The sequence below is a fragment of the Budorcas taxicolor genome, chromosome 18, assembly GCF_023091745.1.
Source record: "Budorcas taxicolor isolate Tak-1 chromosome 18, Takin1.1, whole genome shotgun sequence".
NCBI lineage: Eukaryota > Metazoa > Chordata > Mammalia > Artiodactyla > Bovidae > Budorcas > Budorcas taxicolor.
The window spans coordinates 55,557,696-55,580,837 of NC_068927.1; the positions used below are offsets into that span (position 1 = coordinate 55,557,696).

A 23,142-nucleotide genomic window follows, 5' to 3' on the forward strand; every position below is an offset into this window, starting at 1 on the left:
ACTTTGGTGATGGAGAATAGATCGGTGGTTGCCAGGGGTTACAGGTGGCAGTGGTGTTGACAGAGAGGAAGCCCCAAGGGGATTTTGGAAGGCAGTGTGTCTTGTTTGTGGTAAAGGCTACATGACTCAATGCCTTTGTTAAGACTCACAGACTGGGGACTTCCTGGCGGTCCAGTGCTTAGGATTCTGTGCTTTCACTGATGAGGGCTCAGGTTCAATCCCTGGTCTCCAAATTGAGATCCCACAAGTTATGTAACTGTAGCAGGAAAAAAAAAAAAAAAGATCCATAGACCTGCTCCCTCAAATGAGAGGAAATCATTTGTCTGTAAGTTAAAAATAAATTAATAGAAATTTAAAAAATGACAGAATCTTTCAGTTCAGTCAGTTCAGTCGCTCAGTCATGTCCGACTCTTTGCGACCCCATGAACCGCAGCATGCCAGGCCTTCCTGTCCATCACCAGCTCCTGGAGTCCACCCAAACCCATGTCCATTGAGTCAGTGATGCCATCCAACCATTTTATCCTCTGTTGTCCCCTTCTCCTCTTGCCCTCAATCTTTCCCAGCATCAGGGTCTTTTCAAATGAGTCAGCTCTTCGCATCAGGTGGCCAAAGTATTGGAGTTTCAACTTCAACATCAGTCCTTTCAATGAACACTCAGGACTGATGTCCTTTAGGATGGACTGGTTGGATCTCCTTGCAGTCCAAGGGACTCTCAAGAGTCTTTTCCAACACCACAGTTTAACAGCATCAATTCTTCAGCACTCAGCTTTCTTTATAGTCCACCTCTCGCATCCATACATGACTACCAGAAAAACCATAACCTTGACTAGACAGACCTTTATTGACAAAATAATGTCTCTGCTTTTTAATATGCTGTCTGCTGCTGCTAAGTCACTTCAGTCATGTCCAACTCTGTGCGACCCCAGAGACGGCAGCCCACCAGGCTCCCTCTGTCCCTGGGATTCTCCAGGCAAGAACACTGGAGTGGGTTGCCATTTCCTTCTCCAATGCATGAAAGTGAAAAGTGAAAGTGAAGTCGCTCAGTCGTGTCTGACTCTTAGCGACCCCATGGAGCCTACCAGGCTCCTCCGTCCATGGGATTTTTCCAGGCAAGAGTACTGGAGTGGGGTGCCATCGCCTTCTCCGAATATGCTGTCTAGGTTGATCATAACTTTCCTTCCAAGGATTAAGCGTCTTTTAATTTCATGGCTGCAATCACCATCTGCAGTGATTTTGGAGCTCAGAATAACAGAATCTTAGAACTGACATTTTATGGGAATTCCCTGGCAGTCTAGCGGTTAAGACTCGGCACTCTCACTGCTGTGGGCCTGGGTTCAATTCCTGGTCAGGGAACTGAGATTCAAAAAAAAAAAAGAAAAGAACTGGTAAGTTTTAAAGTCAGAGATGCTTTTGCTCTTCATACACTTAAACAATTTTAGAAATAGAAACTTCTAGAATTTTCAGAGTAGTAATAATAATAGCTCCCATTCTGAATTCCATCAGGGTTAGCACTCCTTATCTTTTTTGTCATTTTATAAATTGTATTTGTTTATTTTGGCCATCCCATGCAGCAGGTGGGATTAACTCCCCTGACCAGGAATTGAACCCATGCCCCTGCAGTGGAACTGTGGAGTCTTAACCACTGGGCCATAGGGAAGTCTCAGCACTTCTTCACTGTTTCTGTTATTGTGAGATGCTAGGAACAGCATGGTCACCAGGCAGTGGCTTAGGGAGCTTTGGCTATTATTATTCTTGCTGGTGGTGGTGTTTTCCGCCAGCCTTTGAGAGGCCCTCTCTTTGAGGCACCCTCCTCCCAGCCCTGCCCCTGGGGTTTATTGCCACCTCCTGGGTCTCAGTTTGCACAGTGTTGAAAGTTCTGGTGAACCAGTCTGGCCAGGGTCAGAGACTGTATGGACCCAAGCATTGCTGCCTATAGTGAAGGAAGAAACAGACAGAGCTGGACTCCATCTTAGGCCAGGCTGCAAACATCAGGCTACACGCATGGTCAGCCTCCCAGTGGACTCTGAACTTTGTGCCTGGTGTCTATAGAAATGGCATACCAATGGGAAACCAGACCTCCCGGCTGAAAGAGCCTCAGGACTCTCCGTAGCCTAAAAGAACATGCTGCTGCTGCTGCTAAGTCACTTCAGTCGTGTCCGACTCATGCGCTAATTATCTCTAAACAAATTCCATTATGTTTATCGGGGCATGACCACAGGCCTATTGATAAATATCCACTGTTTAACTACCTAGGCTTATGACACATGAATCACGGGTTAACTTTGATCAGATCTCTCATTTACCTTGCCCAGACTAGTTTCAAGGAATTTGGGAAAGTGGGTTTGAGCATGTGCACTTAGGGTTTTCACAAAAACTGGTCAGGGTCCTTGGCTAAGAGGAGACTCTGCCTTGGGCCCGCCAGTGTAATCAGCTGCACTCCCTTATCTGCATTGTCCTTCTGAGTGAGTTTGTTTCCCGGAAAGCGTGGCTGCAAACAATAGGTCCACCACATCCTGCCTTGGAAGCCACGGTGCCCACAGTTGAGAGCCTCTGCGTAGATTGCTGACATCTGACCAGCTCTGGGCTTCCTGCGGCCCCTGGCAGGCTGGTGGCTGGCCACGGCTGCCCTTGGGGTGTGGTGGCTTCGGCCATCTGCTCAGCCCTGCCCCTTCAGATGGGATCAGCTCTGCACGGCCCTAGAGACTTGGGGTCACAAAACCCTATGAGTCTGTATGCCACTTGGTCATAACCTTTTTTCTGCTCTTGTCTCTCCATTGTGTAGATTTTAATCCTCTCAACGCACAATGTGAGAGTTGCGAGTTAAATTTTATTTGAGGGCAAAATGAGTGCTTCCCAGGTGGCGCTAGTGGTAAAGAATCTGCCTGGCAATGCAGGAGACATTAGAGATGTGAGTTTGATCCCTGGGTCATGAAGATCTCCTGGAGGAGGGCATGGCAACCCACTCCAGTATTCTTGCCTGGAGAATCCCATGGACAGAGGAGCCTGGTGGGCTAAACTCCATGGGGTCAAAGAGTCAGACATGACTGAAGTGACTTAGCACGCATGCATGAGGGCTGCAGCCTGGGAGATAGCACCTCAGATAGCTCTGAGAGACTGCTCCAAAGAGGCAGTGGGGAAAGGTCAATATATAAGATTTTGGTGAAGGGAGAGTTCAGTGCAATCAAGCACTTACTCTACAAGAGGTTTTCTGCAAGTCACAAGGAGCTGATGTCATGATGAAGGGATTTAGTGCTTTTCTAGAGATGAGGAGTTGCAGGGGTTGGGATCATGAAATCAGTTCCTGAAAATATCTAACTATCTAAGGACCTGTTCCACCAGTTTCGCTGGAGGGCAGAGTGCCTCACTCTCCACCCTGAGTTCCCCTCAGGGCGTGTGGAGGGTCAACAGCTCAGCAGCACAGGGTTCAGTCTCCGCAGAGGCAGTGTAGTTGAGACGGTAAAGGCTCCGCCTGCAATGCAGGAGACCTGGGTTTGATCCTGGGTTGGGAAGATCTCCTGGAGGAAGGCCTGGCAATCCACTCCAGTATTCTTGCCTGGAGAATCCCCACGGCCAGAGGAGCCTGGCGGGCTGCAGTCCCTGGGGTCACAAAGAGTCGGAGATGACTGAACAACTAAGCACACAGCACCTACTTAAAAATTTTTTTTTACTGAAATAGTTTCTTTTCAATATAGTACCTATATTTTCATTTTACAGATTTGTAAATTAAGTGTGGGGAAAAGTTTGTGCTCAATTAGAGATCGCAATCTATGGAATCCAAAGAACTAAGGTTTGAGTCCTGATTCTATCCAAACTGTTTCTGCTTCCTGCCCTTGAGTGAGTCATTCATCGATTCCTTCGTTTCTGAGGCAGAGGGAGCAGTACTAGGATTTTCAGTCAGGCCAGGGCCCCATCACCCCTGCTTTGTTCAGGCATCAGCTGTAATTAACAATACACTTTGCAGGACTTCCCTGGTGGTAGGGAAGTAAGACTCTGTACTCCCAAGGCAGCGGGGGGCCTGGGTTCGATTCCGGGTTGGGGAACTAGATCCCGTATGCTGCAACAAAAGATCACACGTGCTGCAACTAAGACCTGGAGCAGCCAAAGAAATAAATAAAGAATAGTGCATTTCGCTTAACACGATTTTTCCAATTTTTCCATGATTATTATTTGAACATATAATACAATAAAAAATTGTTGAGGTGTTCTACAATCTTTTTTTTTTTTTTCAATAAGTCTTGGTGTGTTTTATACTCAGAGCACATCTCAATTTGGACTCACCACGTTTCTATAACTCAGTAGTTGAATATGGCTGGTGGCTGCTGTGTTGAACAGCCTGGGTCTGGGGCTTGAGGAGCAGAATGAGGGGACACCAGCATCAAGGTTGCACGGGCTGAGAGCGAAGCATGCCCTCTCTGCCCTGCGATTCCATTTTTAGAGAGTTGTCTGCAATAAATCCTCCTACACAGGCACCAGGATGCATGTGCTAGGGTGCTCCCTGTGATATGGACAAAAATATTGGAAATCACCTGAAGTTCCACCAACAGGGAAGCTTCAAACTAACAATGGACTTACGGCACTATTAAAACAACATGAGGTGCTTCAGCACATTTACAAAAACATCGTTCTGAAAAAAAGTGATCAAAGCACGTTATCGGAACAGTTGATGAAATGGGAACGAGGACGGCGGCTTACATCAGGTGACCTATTACACATTTCCTTATTGCTTTTATACTATCCTGGCCACTTCTTGTTACATTTGAATTCGCACCACCATAAAGTGGCTCAGACGGTAAAGAATCTGCCTGCAGTACACCTGGGTTCTATCCCTGGGTTGGGAAGAGCCGCTGGAGAAGGGAATGGCAACCCACTCCAGTCTTCTTGCTTGGAGAATTCCATGGACAGAGGAGCCTGGCTGTTTACAGTCCATGGGGTCACAAAGAGTCTGACATGACTGAGTGACTGACACTTTCACTTTTAAAAAGTTGTGAGAATTATTCTGAGAAGCAGTTAATAACTTCTCCAAGGGTCCAGGACATAGAAAATGTTAAGAACCTGTGATTTTAAGGCAATGCCCAGTGCAGTTCAGTTCCTCAGTTGTGTCAGATTCTTTGCGACCCTATGGATTGCAGCATGCCAGGCTTCCCTGTCTATCACCAACTCCCAGAGCTTGCTCAGACTCATGTCCGTGGAGTCAGTGATGCCATCCAACCATCTCATCCTCTGTCGTCCCCTTCTCCTCCTGCCTTCAATCTTTCCCAGCATCAAGGTCTTTTCCAATGAGTCAGTTCTTCGCATCAGGTGGCCAAAGTACTGGAACTTCAGCTTCAGCATCAGTCCTTCCAATGAATATTCTATATTCAGAACTGATTTTCTTTAGCAATGCCCAACTGTGGTCCAAAAATCTTAATATATCAAGAGGGTATGGCCTAGCCTTCTGACTCTCCTCCAGCTCATGCGCCCTCTTAAGGTCAGAGTTGGTATAACAACCATGCATTCCTATCAGCAAAGAATCCCCTCTGCAAAGACCTTAAAATCCTTGCTGAGTCAAGTCCACAACACATGGCTTCATCTAGTGGAACCAAACTTTGCCAAACATCGTGCACTCACACGTCCATTCCCAAACACAAGCATCACATTTGTAAAAGTCTAGGAGAGTACATTCCAAATTGCTAAAGGAGTTTCAGAAGGGTGAAGGTGAGGGGATTTTTCAACGCTTTATTGTGGGGAGGGGGGAAGGGGGGGAGTACATTTCTGGATTGTTCAAATGTTTACATGGATCATCTCTGCTGTGAAAAGAAAGCTAGATCTGCACAAATTGAAGTTTGCTGCAGAAGAATACTATTTGGGGAGGAAGGATGTGGGTGATCTATTGGAGCATTGCAGATGAGCGTGGGAAAAATGAACCTGTTTCTACACTCACGCTCCAGTCATGCTCCACTGCTATAGACCGAAAAATCGTTCCCAGGGATGTTCGCCTCCTAATGACTGAAACCTGCAGGGTGACTTCATGTGGGAAAAGGGATGTGGCAGATAAACTAATGATCTTGACATGGAAGGTTATCCTGGATTATTTAGGGGGTTCTTTTTGGGGGGCTGCACTGGGTCTTTGCAGGTGGCTCAGTGGTAAAGAATCCACCTGCCAGTGCAGGAGGTGATGCAGGAGACTCAAGTTTGATCCCTGGGTCGGGAAGATCCTCTGGAGGAGGAAATGGCAACACTCCAGTATTCTTGCTTGGTGAACCTCGTGGACAGAGGAGCCTGGCGGGCTACAGTCCGTGGAGTCGTAAAGAGTGGGACACGGCTGAGTGACTGAGCTGCACACACGGGTCTCCGTTGCTTTGTGTGGGCTTTCTCTAGTTGCAGTAAGGGGAGGCTACTCTTCGTTGTGGGTCTCAGGTTTCTCATTGTGGCGGCTTCTCTTGTTGCGGAGCACAGGCTGTAGGCGCCTGGACTTCAGTCATTGCACCATGCAGGTTCAGGAGTTGCGGCTCTCAGACCTAGTCACTCCACAGCGTGTGGAGTCTTCCCCGGCCGGGGATCAAACCCGTGCCCCCTGCATTGGCAGGCAGATTCTTATCCACTGCACCTCCAAGGAAGTCCCCTAGAGGGTTCTTAAATGTAATCACAAGGGTGCTTATACCAGGGAGGCGGAGGGAGACTTGTGACGCGCGGTTGGAGGGAAGGCGATGTCTCTGTCCTTAGAGGCAGGTATTGGAACGATGTGGCCACAAGTCAAGGAGTGCTGCCAGTCAGTGGAAACGGAAGAGGCAGGAACACACTCTCCTCTGGAACCTACAGAGGGAATATAGCCCTGTTGACTTCTGGCCTCTAGAACTGTAAGAGGATACATTTCTATTGTTTTAAGTCACTCAGTTTATGGCCATTTATTCCAGCAGCAATAAGAAACTAATAACATAGTTTCTTCCCCACCCCAGACTCCAGCATGTTTCAGCAAGAACCCAGAAAGGGACTGGAAAAGATGGTGATGGCTCTTGCCTGGAAAATCCCATGGATGGAGGAGCCTGGTGGGCTGCAGTCCCTGGGGTCGCTGAGAGTTGGACACGACTCAGTGACTTCACTTTCACTTTTCACTTTCATGCATTGGAGAAGGAAATGGCAACCCACTCCAATGTTCTTGCCTGGAGAATCCCAGGGACAGCGGAGCCTGGTGGGCTGCCATCTATGGAGTCACACAGAGTCGGACACGACTGAAGCGACTTAGCAGCAGCAGCAGCAGACGGGAAGACTGAATAGTCCTCAAGTACTGGGCCATCTTCACAGACTTGCTTTTCCTCTCTGGGTCTCAGTGGAACCCAGTTGGGAGGCTGGGGCTCACAATCAATTCCCAGTTCCCAGGTTGAAGCCAACTGAACCCCTGAGCTTTTTCAGGGCTACCTGGGGCCATAGAAGGAAAGAGTGAGTGTGTGTGTGTGAAGTCGCTCAGTCGTGTCCGACTCTTTGCAACCCCATGGACAGCAGCCCACCACGCTCCTCTGTCCATGGGATTCTCCAAGCAATAGTAATGGAGTGGATTGCCATTTCCTTCTCCAGAAGGAAAGAGACAGCCTCTCAAATGGGGAACTCAAGGCAGGGAGAGGGGTCAGGTCTCGACAAGGTGGGAGTCTCTAACGTCTGGCTTCCTTCCTCCTGGGACCTGGAACTTCCTCCTGGCCCCTTCCATGGAGCGGCTGGAGGAGGTGTTCAGGGTTCACTGGGTGTGTGCCTTGCGGAAGAAACCCCAAGCCCCAGACCAATGAGAACCCCAGAGGGGTAAGACGGGTCATTTCCTCTCTGGTTATCTAAACCCTCCCTTGGGGCTTGCAAGCTACAGCCCTTGGGAGCCTTTGATCAGAGGAGAATCTGGGAGAGACCTGAAGATGGTGAGTCTAGAGGGGAACGGGGGGCAGACACCCCCTATGTGTGTGCTCTCCCTTCTTGGCGCCATCTGCTCCCTTTTTCCTTCCTCCTCCTCCCCGTCCTTGACCTCTCCCCTTCTCTCCTCACCTTCCTCTCCTCCTCCAGGGCTGGGAAGCAGCTAAGGAGTAAGACTGTCAAGGGGTTATAGGGCCCGTGATTAGCTTTGACTTTTCCTCTCTGTTAAATAATCCCAAATAGTTTGAAAATTTTGTTTCTACACATTTTATTATTCACTCATGATTTTTTAAAATTGAAATGTTTTAATTCCTTTCTCTGCTCAGTTGATGCTGAGATCCATATTTAGTTTTATAAGCTAATCCCTGCATTTTTTTTGCTCATGAGATTTTTTTTTTTTTGCCATGGAAATGTAGGAGTGGAATATTAATACATTTCACTTTAGTTCTGTAATGTCAGAAATTTTTTTTAAATTAAAAGATGGACTAGAGCTTTTTCTTTCTGAATACTAATAATTAAAAAAAAAAAAAAGTCCCAAATCCTTAAAGGGTATTCAGTGAAAGGACCGTCCCTGACCAGAGACTCAGATTCCTCATAGCTCTGGTTTCTTGTAACCAGAAACGTGGGGGGGTGGGGGGTGGAATCAGGGCAACAGTTTGTGGCTAACACTTCTGGAAACAGTCCATGACAGTGTAGGGAGTAAGGAGTATTTTGACATGGAGATCATACGGAAACTAGGTTCAAATCCTGCCTATCTTGTGTAGGAGCTGAAGAGACTCGTCTGTCTGAGCCTCCTTCTCCTTGTCACTAAAATGGGGATAGTCACCCTACAAAGCGCAATCTGTATCACAGGGTCATGGAGAGAGTTCATTGAGATAATACATGGGAAGCGCTTTCAGCAGTGGCTGGCATACAGCTGGCACTCAATGCCTGTGATGTGTCTATCCTTTCTACCCTACAAAGAGAAGTCTTTTTCACACAATATCCTACATCTCGCTTTTTTTCTTACGTGAATAACTTATAATATTATTGACAACCTTCACCTGCATGCCAGGCATTGTGCTAGGCACTTGACGTTTACAAACTTCAGCTTAATCTGTGAGAAACATACTGGTATATCCTGGTGTGTTTCAGGGAAATTCCCTTTATCTTTTCATCAGCTGTGTGATATGCAAGTCAGAGTTTCCATTGCTTATCAGTGGAAATTTAGCTGTTTGTAATTAGAAAATTCCCTGGTGGTCCAGTGATTAAGATTCAGCACTGTCACTGTCAGGGGTCTGGGTCCGATCGTTGGTCAGGGAGATAAGATCCCACAGGCTGGGCAGCCAAAAAAAAAACAAAAACAAAAACGCAAACCCTGAAACACCAGAATTATATCTTTGGCTTCATGTCTGGGTTTTCAGAACTGCAAATGCTGAATATAAGACACAGACAATTTTTATTTTAACAGATATTGCCAAAACCTGTACCAATTTATATTCCTCATCTTCAGAGCAGGAAAGTATTTACTTGTCTAGACACCCATCTGCATGTTCAGATGGGACTATTTTTGCTTTTTGCCAGCCTGAAAGGTAGTTCATCGCATCCTGAAAGGATCCGGAGGTTTGTCTTTTTCACATCGTTTTTAAAATGCAAATGCCTGTGTTTCTTCGTGCTCAGGGATGTTGAGTCTCAAAGACTGTGCAGATTCAAGAGGATGAGTCGAGATGCTCACCCCCACCCTTGTATCCCAGTTTCCGAGGATGCCTTAGTGGTTTTATGTGGTTCTGTGGGTGGACTGTTTAAAGACATTGTGTCCATATAGAAATGGGGAGAGGGATGTTCCGGAAAAAAAAGCAGCCCGTGCCTTCTGTGTATTTCCTAGGCCTGACAGCATCTCTGAGTCTATTATTTCCGCCATAAAGAAGGGGACAGTTGGCAGGACGTTCCCTGCCCTGAAGATGGCAAGACGGAAGCCCTGCGAGGGAGGGAAGGGGCGTGTGGCCCCTCTTAACGCTCCTAATTTTCTTCCTCCTCTGGGGATCACTCCCATCTTTGCTGGCCTGAGTCCCGGCCCCAGCCTCCTCTCTGGTCCTCTTGCCTCTAATCTCACCTCCCCACAGCAGCCAGAGGAACCTTTCTGAACAAGAACTCTCATCTAGTCCCTCTGTGACTCAAAGACCATCTGTGGCTCCCCATGACCCCAGGATAAAACACATCTCCTTTAACATGACATCTGTGGCTCCTCCAACCTCATCCCAGCTACCTGCCAGCCTCGCTGGTGTTCTTTCACCTTCTGGTGTGTGACATTCTCCCTGTTACCGTGTGACCCTTTGCCTTGAAGGCATGGGGTCCCCTCACTCCCACCACGCCTGAGGCCTGGTAACCTCTCAGAGAAGGTTCTAGGGCTGGACTCTCTGAAGGTCTCTCCTACCTCTGTCACTTGCCAACAGTGAGGACCTGGAAAGGTCTCTTAAGCTGTCTGTAGCCTCAGTTTTCTCATCTGCAAAGTGGGTGTTGCAATGGCAAAAAAAGAAGAGCTGATACATGAAAAGGACTTAGAACTTGGTGATTCTGATTGCTTTTCTCCTAAGCATCTTCTCCTTAGCCCTCGCCTCCTCTGATCCATTCATGAGTCCTCACACTCACCACCCCAGTGCAAACCACCATCATCCCTCACCACAGCTGGACAATTCCAATCACCTCTCCTTCTCAGCTTCTGATCTGGCCCTTTCTCCACACAGTAGGCAAGGGCTCTTAAAAATGAGCTGTGATCTTAGGAAAAAAAGAGTACCCGCCTTTGGGCTTGTTGTACCGTAAGCACTGTGGTTAGAGAATTAACAAACTAACACCTAGGAAGCACTTAGGAATCGCTTAGGAGCCCCAGACCGCTGGAGTCTGAGATGCAGCCACCAGCCACATGGGGCTGGTGAAACTTAATTAAAATGACAGCAAAGTACAAGTTCAGTTCCCAGACACGCCTGCCGCATGTCACAAACTCCACGGCCACAGGTGACTGGTGGCTACCATCCTGGATGGCACACCTCTGGGACATTCCCATCAGTGCAGAAATTTCATTTGGACCATGTTGCAGTGTTTTGTTTTGTTTTGTTTTTCATTTCTGCTTAGTTCTTTGTTGTTGCTTAGTGGCTAAGTCATGTCTGACTTTTTTTGCGACCCCATGGACTGTAGCCCTCCAGGCTCCTCAGTCCATAGGATTTCCCAGGCAAGGATACTGGAGTGGATCGCGCGGGGTTGTGGCTTGATTTTTCCAACACCCTTCTCCTGATCCCCCAGCAGGCTGGATTCTCTGTAGAACACACTCTGTTCCCATCCCTGGTGATTAATTTCCCTCTCGCGGGAGACCATAACCTCTCCAAGGACAGGTGCCAGGTATGTCAGGAGCTGATCTCTAGTCTGGTAACATTTATGAGATGAAGAAATATGCTTAGACTCTTTCCTAGACTCCTAGAACGGCACTTGCGTGTGCTCGGGTGCCAAGTCGTGTCCCACTCTTTGAGACCCTGTGGACTGTAGCCCCACAGGCTCCTCTAGTCCGTGGGATTCCCCAGGCAAGAATACTGGAGTGGGTTGCCATTTCCTTCTCCAGGGGATCTTTCTGACCCTTGGAGCAAATGTGCAACTCCAGCTTGGCAGGTGGATTCTTTACTGCTGAGCCACCTGGGAAGCCCCTTCTAGAATGGTAGAACCACAAATTCTTTAGTAGAGGCTGTATAATATCCATTTCTGGGGAGAGGGGAATGGGTGGTATATTCACTGATGTGGCTTACATACCGGAAGAAAAGCATATATGGTGAGGGGCTTCCCTGGCAGTCCAGTGGTTAAGATTCTGGGCTTCCAAAGCAGCGGATGCAGGTTCGATGCCTGGTCGGGGAACTAGGATCCCACAGGGCTCTTAGCAGGGACCAACCCCACCCCCTCTCCCCCCAGAAAGTATACCAACCTCCTACTTCCCTTCCCCTGGGGCAACCACTCTTCCAGATTTCCTCTGCCTGCTTCTGGAGCTAGCCTGTGCAGACACTTGGGAGAGAGAAATCGACAGAGGGGAAGTGGTGAGGAGGGGAGAGGGGGTTGGGAGGAGAGAGGGAAACAGGGAGGAAGAATGACTCTCTTTGGCAGGTAGTGTTGCTTCACACACTGTTCTTACTTGTCCTGTTTCACCCTAGATCTTGGAGTTCTTTCCACACCCACCCTTAGGTAAACTTCCTCATTCTTTTGCTGGTTGCATAGAATTGTTTTGCCTGAAAGTGTCATCATTATTGAGCCAGTCGCCTCTTGCCTGGACGCTTCAGCTGTTTCCCTTCTTTATAGAGATACAGCTGTGACTAAACTTTACAAGCCATTTACATCAGGAGGATCCTAAAAACCGCAGAGCGTTAGAATCAGCATCTTTTTCCTGCCCTTGTGAAGTCAGTGAGAGGGAAGGGCTGCGTGAGCTCATCCCAGGCGAGGATCTTTGTCAGCTGATGTGAGGGGTAACAGCGAGCGTGGGAGCAGGGGGTGGGGAGGCGTCCCCCTTCTGGGGCCTGGATTATTCTGCAGCATAGTCCAGAGCTTGTGAAACGAGCAGAGATTGAAGTTAGCTGCATGTTATCATGTCCGAGGTGGACACTTAAACCATTTAACCGCCTGCTACAGTGCAGGGTCCCCCTGGGCAGGATCTGGGGCCTCTTGCCATGCCCAGCTTTGACCCTTTAGTGATCTGAGCTTGGGGGTCCCAGAGTAGAAAAAGGGAGGTCAGGGTGCTGGGGGTGACTCAGGGCAGAGTCTCTTTATCAGTGGAAATAAAGCAACCATTTTAACTTTTTGGAAACGTCTTCACACTTACAGAAAAAAATTACAAGAATAATACAGGGAACTTCCATACTCTCTTGACACAGATTCTCCAGGTTTGCTCTATCTATCCGTCCCTTCTATTGATTAATCTATCATCTACCACCTTTTCTTTTTTTTCTGAACCAGTTGAGAGGAAGTTGCAGGCATCTTTTGCTCCTATATATCTCAGGGTCTCCTCCTCAAACACAAAGACGTTCATTTACACGAGTACAGTGATCACCATCAGGGAAGTTAGCATTTGATGTGATACTGTGATCTAGTCCATAGATCAGGTTAAAAGTTGCCCCGTGGTCCGAATAATGGCCTTCAGAGAGAATTTGTCTTTCCTGCTCCAGGCTGCGGTCCAGGATGTCACACCACATTTGGGTGTCCTGGTCTTTTAGTCCCGACTCATCTGGAACAGTCCTTTGGCCCTTCCCTATCTTTAGGACACTGGCATTTTAATTTTAATCGACCAAAATGCCACAAAATTTATACTTCCCCATTTTGAAGCGCACCATTCAGCGGCACTAAGTACGTTCCGTGTTGCCCCATCACCGCGTGCGTGCTAAGTTGCTTCAGTCGTGTCCAACTCTTTGTGACCCTATGGAGAATAGCCCACCAGGCTCCTCTGAGCATAGCATTCTCCAGGCAGGAATACGGGAGTGGGTTGCTATGCTCTCCTCTAGGGGATCTTCCTGACCCAGGGGTTGAACTCAAGTCTCCTGCCTTGCAGGAAGATTCTTTACCACGGAGCCACCGGGAAAGCTCTGTCTCCAACACTTCATCTATTTCCAGAAACTATTCATCACCCTCAAAAGGAACCCTGTACCCACTAAGCAGTCCCTCCCTGCTCCTGCTCCCCTAGCTCCAGGCTGTTACAAGCACATCTCCCATCTCTATGGATTTGCCTGTTTTAGACATTTTATATAAATGGAATCATATAGTATGATCTGACTTCTTTCACTCAGCATAATGTTTACAGGCTTCATCCACATTGTAGCTTATGTCAATATTTCATCCCTTTTTATGGCTGAATAATGTTCCGCTACATGGATATACCATGCCCAGTTCATCCACTCTTCGGATGAACTGGCCTTTCCCCTTTGGATAGTTTGATCTCCGCTATGGCCATACCAGCACGTATGCTGGACCATCAGCCTGGCTGACCTGGTTGACCTTAAGGAAACATAAAGGAACTAGAAATTAAAAAGTGGTTCAGAGAAAGATCTGAGCTCTCCAATAATTGTAAGATCAATGGGAAATAAGAGGATTGCCATTTCTTATCTCCCTACTGTGTACCGGGCACTTTGCCAGGTTCTTGAACATTTTTCATCTTTTTTAATCTATGAGCTGGGTGTTTAATGGGTCAAAACCTCAGCCTGCAGATTCAAGTACCCTAAAAATCCAGCTCTGAATATTTCTGTAACAATGATCTGTGTTTTTCTCTGCCTCCTTTCCCTGGGCTGGTGACAAAATCACCTTCAGGGATGGGCTCCAGGGGCCACAGAGTTTGCCCCTTGGGTGTCCTTGGAGGCCCCCTTCCAACCTCTGGAACTGCCCAACGGCAGCCTCTCTGGGTTTGCATACCAATCTAAAGAAAGTGGAATTCCCATCTCCATGACTGGAACAGGCTACTTCATCTTCCGGTGCCTCTGTCTCCTTGTCAATAAAATGGGCATATTCATAGGACCTACTTGTAGGGTTGTGGCCAGGACTGAAAGAGCTAATGCTGTACTTAAACATAGTAGATGCTCGATAAACACTGGCTGCCTTAGCGCCGTCACTCCCCGTCCTGCATGGGGATTTTTCTTCTGCCTGTGTCTAGTGCTTCCGGGTTATTGTTTTGTGTCCAAGGCTGTTTCTCATTCACCTGCTGCTCCTTCTCTCTTTGGAGGGGGATAGGACACTTCCTGGCAAGAAAGTTCTTTATTTTATTATGGAGAATATCAAACACATGAAAGCAGAGAGAATGAAGTTGTGAATGTCCAGTGTACTCATGACCCAGCTCCCACAGTTATCAGCCCTTTATCATTCTTAGTCATCCTTGGTCCTCCCTCCTTCCCTCCTCTTCCTTTTCTTTTTTTTTTTCTGGAATTTTAAAAGCAAACCCAAAACATCCTATTTCACCTGCTATGTGAAATCTCTATCAGAAACTGTCTTCTACCACTTTTTGAAAACATAAAACAATATCCCATCACCCTCAATAGAATAAGCAATGGTTCCTTACTATTGTTGGATATCCAGTCTATTTTAAAATCTCCCAGATGTCTCCAAAATATCTTCTTTTCCATACGACTATTCCAATCAGGATCCAGCCTTGGTCTCCGTATTATCTTTGGTATATCTATGTCCTAAATCTCTCTCTCCTTTTAACATTTTTCCTACAGTGTAGTGGGCTTCCCAGGTGGCCCAGTGGTAAAGAATCCACAGGCCAAAGCAGGAGACACAAGAGATGTGGGTTCGATTGCTGGGTCGGGAAGATCCCTAGAAGGAGAAAATGGCAACCCACTCCAGTATTCTTTTTTTTTCTGTATGTGATTAACAGGTCTTTTACTGGTAGTAAACTAGAGCAAACAATCAGAACAGAACACGTGCAGTATTCAGTACACACAATAAAAGCTGCTGCTGCTGCTGCTAAGTCGCTTCAGTCGTGTCCAACTCTGCGCGACCCCATAGACGGCAGCCCACCAGGCTCCCCCATCCCTGGGATTCTCCAGGCAAGAACACTGGAGTGGGTTGCCATTTCCTTCTCCAATGCAAGAAAGTGAAAAGTGAAAGTGAAGTCAATCAGTCGTGTCCAACTCTTCGCGACCCCATGGACTGCAGCCCACCAGGCTCCTCCATCCATGGGATTTTCCAGGCCAGAGTACTGGAGTGTGGTGCCATTGCCTTCTCTGACTAAAGTTAAAGGAATTCAAAACCTATATAAAACAAGACACTGGAGGAAAAAAAAATTGTACAGCTTAAGAGAGACAGTGGGAAATGTCCTCTCCATCTTGTGATTGCAACTTGTACTCTGTACCCAACAGACCAAAATAATACAGACTTTTTAGTACTGATTGTATTTAAGAGGATTAAACACATTTTCTAAGAATCTTGCAATGACAAATAAGGGACCCTTTCTCTAGTAAAGCAAACCTTTAAGGGCGGAAAGTGGGGATTATGGAACTGACCACTATTTTGTAACCGTTTAAAATAATTTCTCATTTTCCAAACACTGCTTTCACAACAGAAGTGTTTTACACTTGCACAATATTAATTACTTTGTTATATATGGAAGCCTGTGGTAGGCTGATTACACAATAAGGCTGCAAACAACCAGCGGTACTTTTCTGATGTCACAAGAGTACATAAAACTGAAACATCACCAAGAGTACATAAAAAAACTCATCAACATAAACAGCGAAGGACATTAAAAATATAATCAGGAAAAAAATACAATTGCTAAAAAGTGTTTTAGGGCAGAGCCACTGTCTACCCAGTGGCTTCAAATGGCGTTCAAAGCAAGTCTGGATGACTTTACAGGACCCTTCTGCAATACTGACTAATGCACCCTTTTAACGTGCATTACACAGGCTGCAACTTCACAAAGAGACGCTGATGTCGTGACTAAATGAAACACTCTTAACCCTCACATCGGCTTTGTCCCCAGCTGGAATTATCACCTTACCACTCCAGTAATCTTGCCTGAAGAACTCCAGGGACGGAGGAACCTGGCGGGCTACAGTCCATGGGGTTGCAAAGGAGCCCAATACGACTTAGCAACCAAACAACAATAAATAGCTGATTTACAATGCTGTGTTAGTTTCTGCTGTATGGCAAAGTATATCAGTTATATGCTCATATATTTCACTCCTGTTTAGATTCTTTTCCCAAATAGGTCATTACAGAATATTGAGAAGCGTTCCCTGTGCTCTACAGTAGGTCCTTATTAGTTATCTATAAATCTCTTCTAATCCACGACACTTTCAATTCCATTGTTTTTCCTCTTCCTATTTTAAAAATGCCATTTACTTGTGAGAGAAACAATACCATTTGTCCTGCAGAGTTTCCTGAGCTCTGATTGGGCTGGTTTTCTCCCTGTGGTGTTATTTATCATATTCCTCTCTCAACTGCTTTTCCTGTAAACTGGTAGTTTTAGATCTAAGACCTTGATTAGAGTCCCATTGTTTTTTTTTTTTTTTGCAAAAATTACTCCATGGATGGTGGTGGTTTAGTTGCTAAGTCGTGTCTGACTCTTGCGACACCATGGGCTGTAGCCCACCAGGCTCCTCTGTCCATGGGATTCTCCAGGCAAGAATACTGGAGTGCATTGCCATTTCCTTCTCCATGGGATCTTCCTGACCCAGGGATCGAACCCGAGTCTGCCATATAGCAGGCAGATTCTTTACTGAATGAACTGTGAGGGAAGCCCTGGTGCTGTATCGTCATTTTTCCGCGGCACATCCGAACAGATATCCACTCGTCTCTCTTCTCCGAGTGCTGAGGTTGATAGGAGGGCCTGCGGTGCCAGCACCAATTCATTGCAAGGTTCCTGCCTGTTTTTTACATGATGGTTTTATTAGATGTTTTTGTTCATCATCCAGATCCATATTTCCTTCAGTCTATCATTCCTTCTGCAGGAATTATTTTTAGAGTCTTCTCTAAAGAAGGACCTCCCACAATGACTCTCTATTTCTCTGTAATAATACTCTGTACAGAAATGGCAGGATAAGTGCTTGATTCATGCCCTTTTCAGAATAAAAATGTGACCACTGACTTACTTGATTTTATTATCATTATGAACTCATAGATCTTTATTATTGATATATATTTTATTCCATCAGTTATTATCATTATTATTAAATACTCAAATTGTCCTGTCTTCTGGCTAGTGTGGCTTTGAGTGGCTCTGACGGGCAAGCTCCTTGCTACCTCATAGCTCAGTTGGTAAAGAATCCGCCTGCAATGCGGGAGACCAGGGTTCGATCCCTGGATTGGGAAGATCCCCTGGAGAAGGGAAAGGCTACCCACTCCAGTATTCTGGCCTGGAAAATTCCATGGACTATATAGAGTCGGACATGACTGAGTGACTTTCACTTTCACTTTCTGGCTAGTGTGGGCTCTTTCAGGTTCTCTCTTTTTTTTTTTTTTTGCCACACCATGTGACATGTGGGATCTTAATTCCCTGAACAGGGATCAGCCCTGCACCAACTGCATTGGAAGGTCGAATCTCAACCACTGGACCATTGGGGAAGTCCTTCTGATATGTCCCTATTGTTACTTAAACTTTTTCTTACTTTCTAGTGTGAGATGTTCTGGCCTCATCTTGGATATTTTCTGTCCCAGGACAGGAACCAACTTTTCTCCAAGGTGCCCCAGTTCTTCTGACTTGTTGTTGTTCAGTTGCTAAGTCCTGTCTGACCCCATGGACTGGAGCATGCCAGGCTTCCCTCTCCTTCACTATCTCCTTGAGTTGCTCAAACTCATGTCCATTGAGTCGGTGATGCCATCCAACCATCTCATCCTCTGTTGCCCCCTTCTCCTTCTGCCCTCAATCCTTCCCAGCATCAGGGTCTTTTCCAATGAGCCAGCTCTTCACATCAGGTGGCCAAAGTATAGAGCTTCAGCTTCAGCATCGGTTCTTCCAGTGAACATTCAGGGTTGATTTCCTTTAGGCTTGACTGGTTGGATCTCCTTGCTGTCCAAGGACTCTCAAGTCTTCTCCAGCACCATAGTTTGAAAGCATCAGTTCTTCGGCATTCAGCCTTTCCTATGGTCCAATTCTTGACTATACTTAAAATCCTGCATTGCCTGATATGTTTGCATGACAGTGTCAACCTGCAAACCACCCCCAGCTGGGAATGAAAATGGTGGGCTCATCTGAAGATCCCTCTTGCGTAACAAGGCAGGGTCATAAACCAAACAAACGACTGCAGCAGATTGCCTTTATTTTTTTCCACCGTGGAATTTTTTTGGAGAGGCATTAATTTTGATTCTTTAAAATATTGCCTTAAGATATTATGTATCTTCACTGCTGTACACCTGAAATTAACACATGGTAAATCAACTATAAAGTGAAAGTGAAGTCACTCAGTCGTGTCTGACTCTTTGTGATCCCATGGACTGTAGCCTAGCAGGCTCCTCCCTCCATGGGATTCTCCAGGCAAGAGTACTGGAGTGTGTTGCCATTTCTTTCTCCAGGGGATCTTCCTGACCCAGGGATTGAACCCGGGTCTCCTGCATTCCAGGCAGATGCTTTAACCTTTGAGCCAGTAAAAATTAAAAAAAAAAAAAAATTTAAGTAATAGTTCAAGATTTGGGCTATCAATTTTGGAACTACCTGCATGTGACTATTAGTTCATTCTCCTCGAAGTATTTTTTAAATTACTTATTTATTTTTGGCGGCGCTGGGTCTTCACTGCTGCCTATGGTTTTTCTCTAATTGGGGCGAGCAGGGGCTACTCTCTTAATTGCGGTGGGCGGGCTTCTCACTGCCGTGGCTTCTCTTACTGCGGGGCGGGGGCTCTAGAGCACACAAGCTTCAGTAGCTGTGGCTCTCGGGCTAAGCTGCTCCATGGCACGTGAGATCTTCCTGGACCAGGGATCGAACCCACGTCCTCTGCATTGGCAGGCGAATTCTTAACCACGGGACCACCAGGGAAGTCCGATGGTCAACATTTGAATCAGGGGTGTGACACACCCCAGCTGGCTGTCAGCCCTCAGCATCCCTGTTTCCCCGGGAGAAACCTGAGGCTTAAAGAAATGGCGTGATGGGCTTTGAGTGGCTCTGATGGGCAAGCTCCTTGCTACCTGCCACTCACACTCTCCCCGCCTCTCTGATTCCACCCAGGACTCCATGGCTCTCAGCACTCCTGATTACTCTGATTATGACAAATGGACCTCGAACCCCGACGACCGGGTGGATGACTCTTCCTACACCCACAGACTGCGAGCCCCAGATGTGATTGCCCTGGTGATCTTCGCAGCCGTCTTCCTGATCGGGGTGCCTGGCAATGCCATGGTGGTCTGGGTGACAGGGTCCGAGGTCAAGCGGACCGTCAACGCCATCTGGTTTCTCAACCTAGCGGTGGCCGACTTCCTCTCCTGCCTGGCGCTGCCCATCTTGTTTACATCCATTATCCAGCAGAACCACTGGTCCTTTGGTGACGCTGCCTGTCGAATCCTGCCCTCTCTCATCCTTCTCAACATGTACGCCAGCATCTTACTCCTGGCCACCATCAGCGCCGACCGCTTCCTGCTGGTGTTCAATCCCGTCTGGTGCCAGAACTACCGAGGGGCCCGTGTGGCCTGGCTGGCCTGCACCGTGGCCTGGAGCTTGGCTCTGCTGCTGACCATACCTTCCTTTGTGTTCCGTCAGGTCTACGTAGAGCACTACCCGCCCAAGACGATGTGTGTCGTCGCATACGGTAGGGGCCATGAATATGCGGAGAAAGCCGTGGCCATCGTCCGGCTGGCTGTGGGCTTCCTGGGGCCGCTGGTCACGCTTGCAATCTGTTACACCTTCCTCCTGCTTCGGGCATGGAGCCGCACTGCCACGCGCTCCGCCAAGACGCTCAAGGTGGTGGTGGCCGTGGTGACCAGCTTCTTTGTCTTCTGGCTGCCCTACCAGGTGACGGGGATGATGCTGGCCTTTTTCGAGCCGCAATGGGACAGCTTCAAACTCGTGTCCAGTCTAGATGCCCTGTGCGTCTCCCTAGCTTATATCAACTGCTGCATTAACCCCATCATTTATGTGTTCGCTGCCCAGGGCTTTCACGCCCGGTTCCTGAAGACCCTCCCCGCCAGGGTCCGAGGCGTGTTGACTGAAGAGTCGGTACGCAGGGAGAGCAAGTCCCAGACGCTCTCCACGGTGGACACCCCGGCCCTGAAGAGCCAGGCGGTGTAAGGGGAGGCCTCTCTGAGCGCCAGCTTTCCAGTGCTCCGCCAAACTTCTGGTCCATTCACTTTGCTTTTTGAAACTCAGCCCGGGACAAGGTGGGCGGTGTTGGTTGAACGAATTCGCCACCTTTTCCTTCCATCTTTCCTGGACTAGTCCTGCTTCTTCTAGGCGAACCCATCTTACCGTTCTTCATTTTCCAAGGTTGGTAAGTTCTTCCAGGACCCCTCCCCGCCCCAACCTTTCCATTCAAGGACTTTGGAAAACAAACAACAACCAACATACCTGGAACCCTCCCATAGAATAAGACGTTCCTGTGCAGAGCATGTGAAGATATCAGAGAGCAAAACAAACAGAAACACTCCAACTTTGAACAACAACGAAAAAAGAGTTCTGTATTTATTTTATGGAGAGTTGACCAAAAAAAAAAAAAATCTAGGTATATAAAACTGGAATCTCAAAAGTTGTTCTTGTTTAGGACAAAGCAAAAATCCATGGACTGGGCCTCACTGGTGGCTCAGTGGTAAAGAATCTGCCTGCCAGTGCAGGGGACAGGAGTTTGATTCCTGGTTGGGGGCGGGGCGGCGGGCAGATCCCACGAGCCTTGGGACATCTAAACCCACGTGCCACAACTATTGAGCCGGAGAGCCCATGCTCCACAGCAAGAGAAGCCTCCACACCATAAATAGAGAGTAGCCCCTGCTCGCCGCACCTGGAGAAAGTCCACGCAGCAGGGAAGACCCAGCACAGCCATACATAACAAAATAAATAAATAAATAAAATTTTTTTAAATTCATGGACCAATCTCAGCTTTGGAGAGTGAGTTGGTTTAAAGAGAAACAGTAAGGGCCTTCCCTGATGGTCTTGTGGTTAAGACTCCATGTTTTCACTGCAGGGGGTGTGGGTTCCATCGGGGTCAGGGAACTAACATCCCACATGCTGTGTGATGTGGCAAAAAAAAAAAAGAGAGAAGCAGTAAGTTAGTACATTACTTCACTAGGTTAAAAAAAAAAGAGAGAGCGAGTATTAAGTAAAAAGATGTGATGTGGTTATGGAGAAAAGCAACCAGTGCGGAAGGTACCTAGGGTTGGGAAACACTGATTGGGTCCCTCCAGGGGGTGGAGTCCCAGGGGAATTTGCTCTTTGGGGCTGTCAATTGATGTTTTGTCTGCCCTGAAAAAGAAAACTAACCGTTTCATTTTGACCTCGTTTAGCGTCTCATGAGGTTGGGTTGTAAGTGATAATATGAAAGTGATTCTGCTTGTCTTTGACCTGTTTCCTGTAACAGGAACATCTTTCAAAATGGCACTGAAGTATCACAACCGAGATGTTGACATGGACATGGCCAAGGTGCCGGATGTTTTTGTAGCGGCCAAATCCCTTGTGACATCCTTTCCTAGCCACTTCCACTGCCCTCTACCCTCCCCAGCTTTGTCCCCAGGCCCTGGCAACCACGAATCTGCTCTCCATCTCTGTCATTTGATACTTTCGAGAATATTGTATCGATGGACTCATATAGCATGTAACCTGTGGACTTTTAGATCGCTGGTATGCACCAGTTGAAAAATGAAAATAAAGAATAAGTGTAGAAATGTGTTGTTTATAATTGGCCTGGAAATATTCCTGCTTAGTGGTTTTGTGTGTGTGTGTGTCTTGCATTGGCTAGGAATAGTGTACAGACAGCAGACAGCACTGTCCAGCAGAAATGCGACATGAGCCACCGAAGTGTAGAATGTTCCAGTAGATGCATGGAAACGTTTAAAAATAATAAAATAAATAAAAATAAAAGACAATAGCAATATATTTAATGTTGTTGTTCAGTAGCTAAGTCGTGTCTGACTCTTTGCAACCACATGAACTGCAGCACGCCAGGCCTCCCTGTCTGTCCATCACCAACTCCCGGAGGTTACTCAAACTCACGTCCGTTGAGTCGATGATGCCATCCAACCATCTCATCCTCTGTCACCCCCTTCTCCTCCTGGGTCTATTCTGATGAGTTGGCTCTTTGCGTCAGGTGGCCAAAGTATTGGAGCTTCAACTTCAGCATCAGTCCTTCCAATGACTATTCCGAGTTGATTTCCTTTAGGATTGACTGGCTTGATCTCCTTGCTCTCCAATGATGTAATGCAATTATGTTATACTAACAACAAGGATATGAATGCTATATTAATTATATTATAATAATTTATTACATATCACATGATATATGAATATAAACATACTGTGTAAATGTATTATATAATCATGTTTACAACTACATGATATATAATTATATAACATAAACCATATAATACTATATTAATGTATATATGTATCAATATATCATAGTAACAATAATAAATATATAGTAATAATAATTTATGTTGCTATAGAAAAATATATATAATATAAATAATAATTATAATATAGTTAAAATATATTTTGTTTAACTCAGTATTTTTATTTCAGCATGTAATCAGTGTGAAAAATTATTACTAAGATCTTTTACATTTTACATTCTTTTTTACACTGAAGTATAGCTAATTTACAATGTTATGTTAGCTTAAAGTGAACAGCAAAGTGATTCAGTTATA

The 23,142-nt window shown here is 46.6% G+C and overlaps 1 protein-coding gene across 2 annotated transcripts; it reads left to right on the top strand.

Annotated features, from left to right (window-relative positions):
- Positions 1-7,848: 7,848 nt before the first annotated feature.
- C5AR1 (complement C5a receptor 1) lies at positions 7,849-22,287 on the top strand. 2 transcript variants are annotated; one of them, XR_008200906.1, is made up of 3 exons: positions 7,849-7,880; positions 19,523-20,773; positions 21,858-22,287. XR_008200906.1 is itself a non-coding variant. In XM_052656376.1 (2 exons), the coding sequence occupies exons 1-2, from the start codon at positions 7,878-7,880 to the stop codon at positions 20,576-20,578; spliced, it is 1,059 nt and encodes a 352-aa protein (XP_052512336.1). In that variant the 5' UTR covers positions 7,849-7,877; the 3' UTR covers positions 20,579-22,287. The 2 variants fall into 2 exon arrangements, 1 of the variants encoding a protein (XP_052512336.1); XM_052656376.1 differs by having other exon boundaries at positions 19,523-22,287.
- The last annotated feature ends 855 nt before the right edge of the window (positions 22,288-23,142 follow it).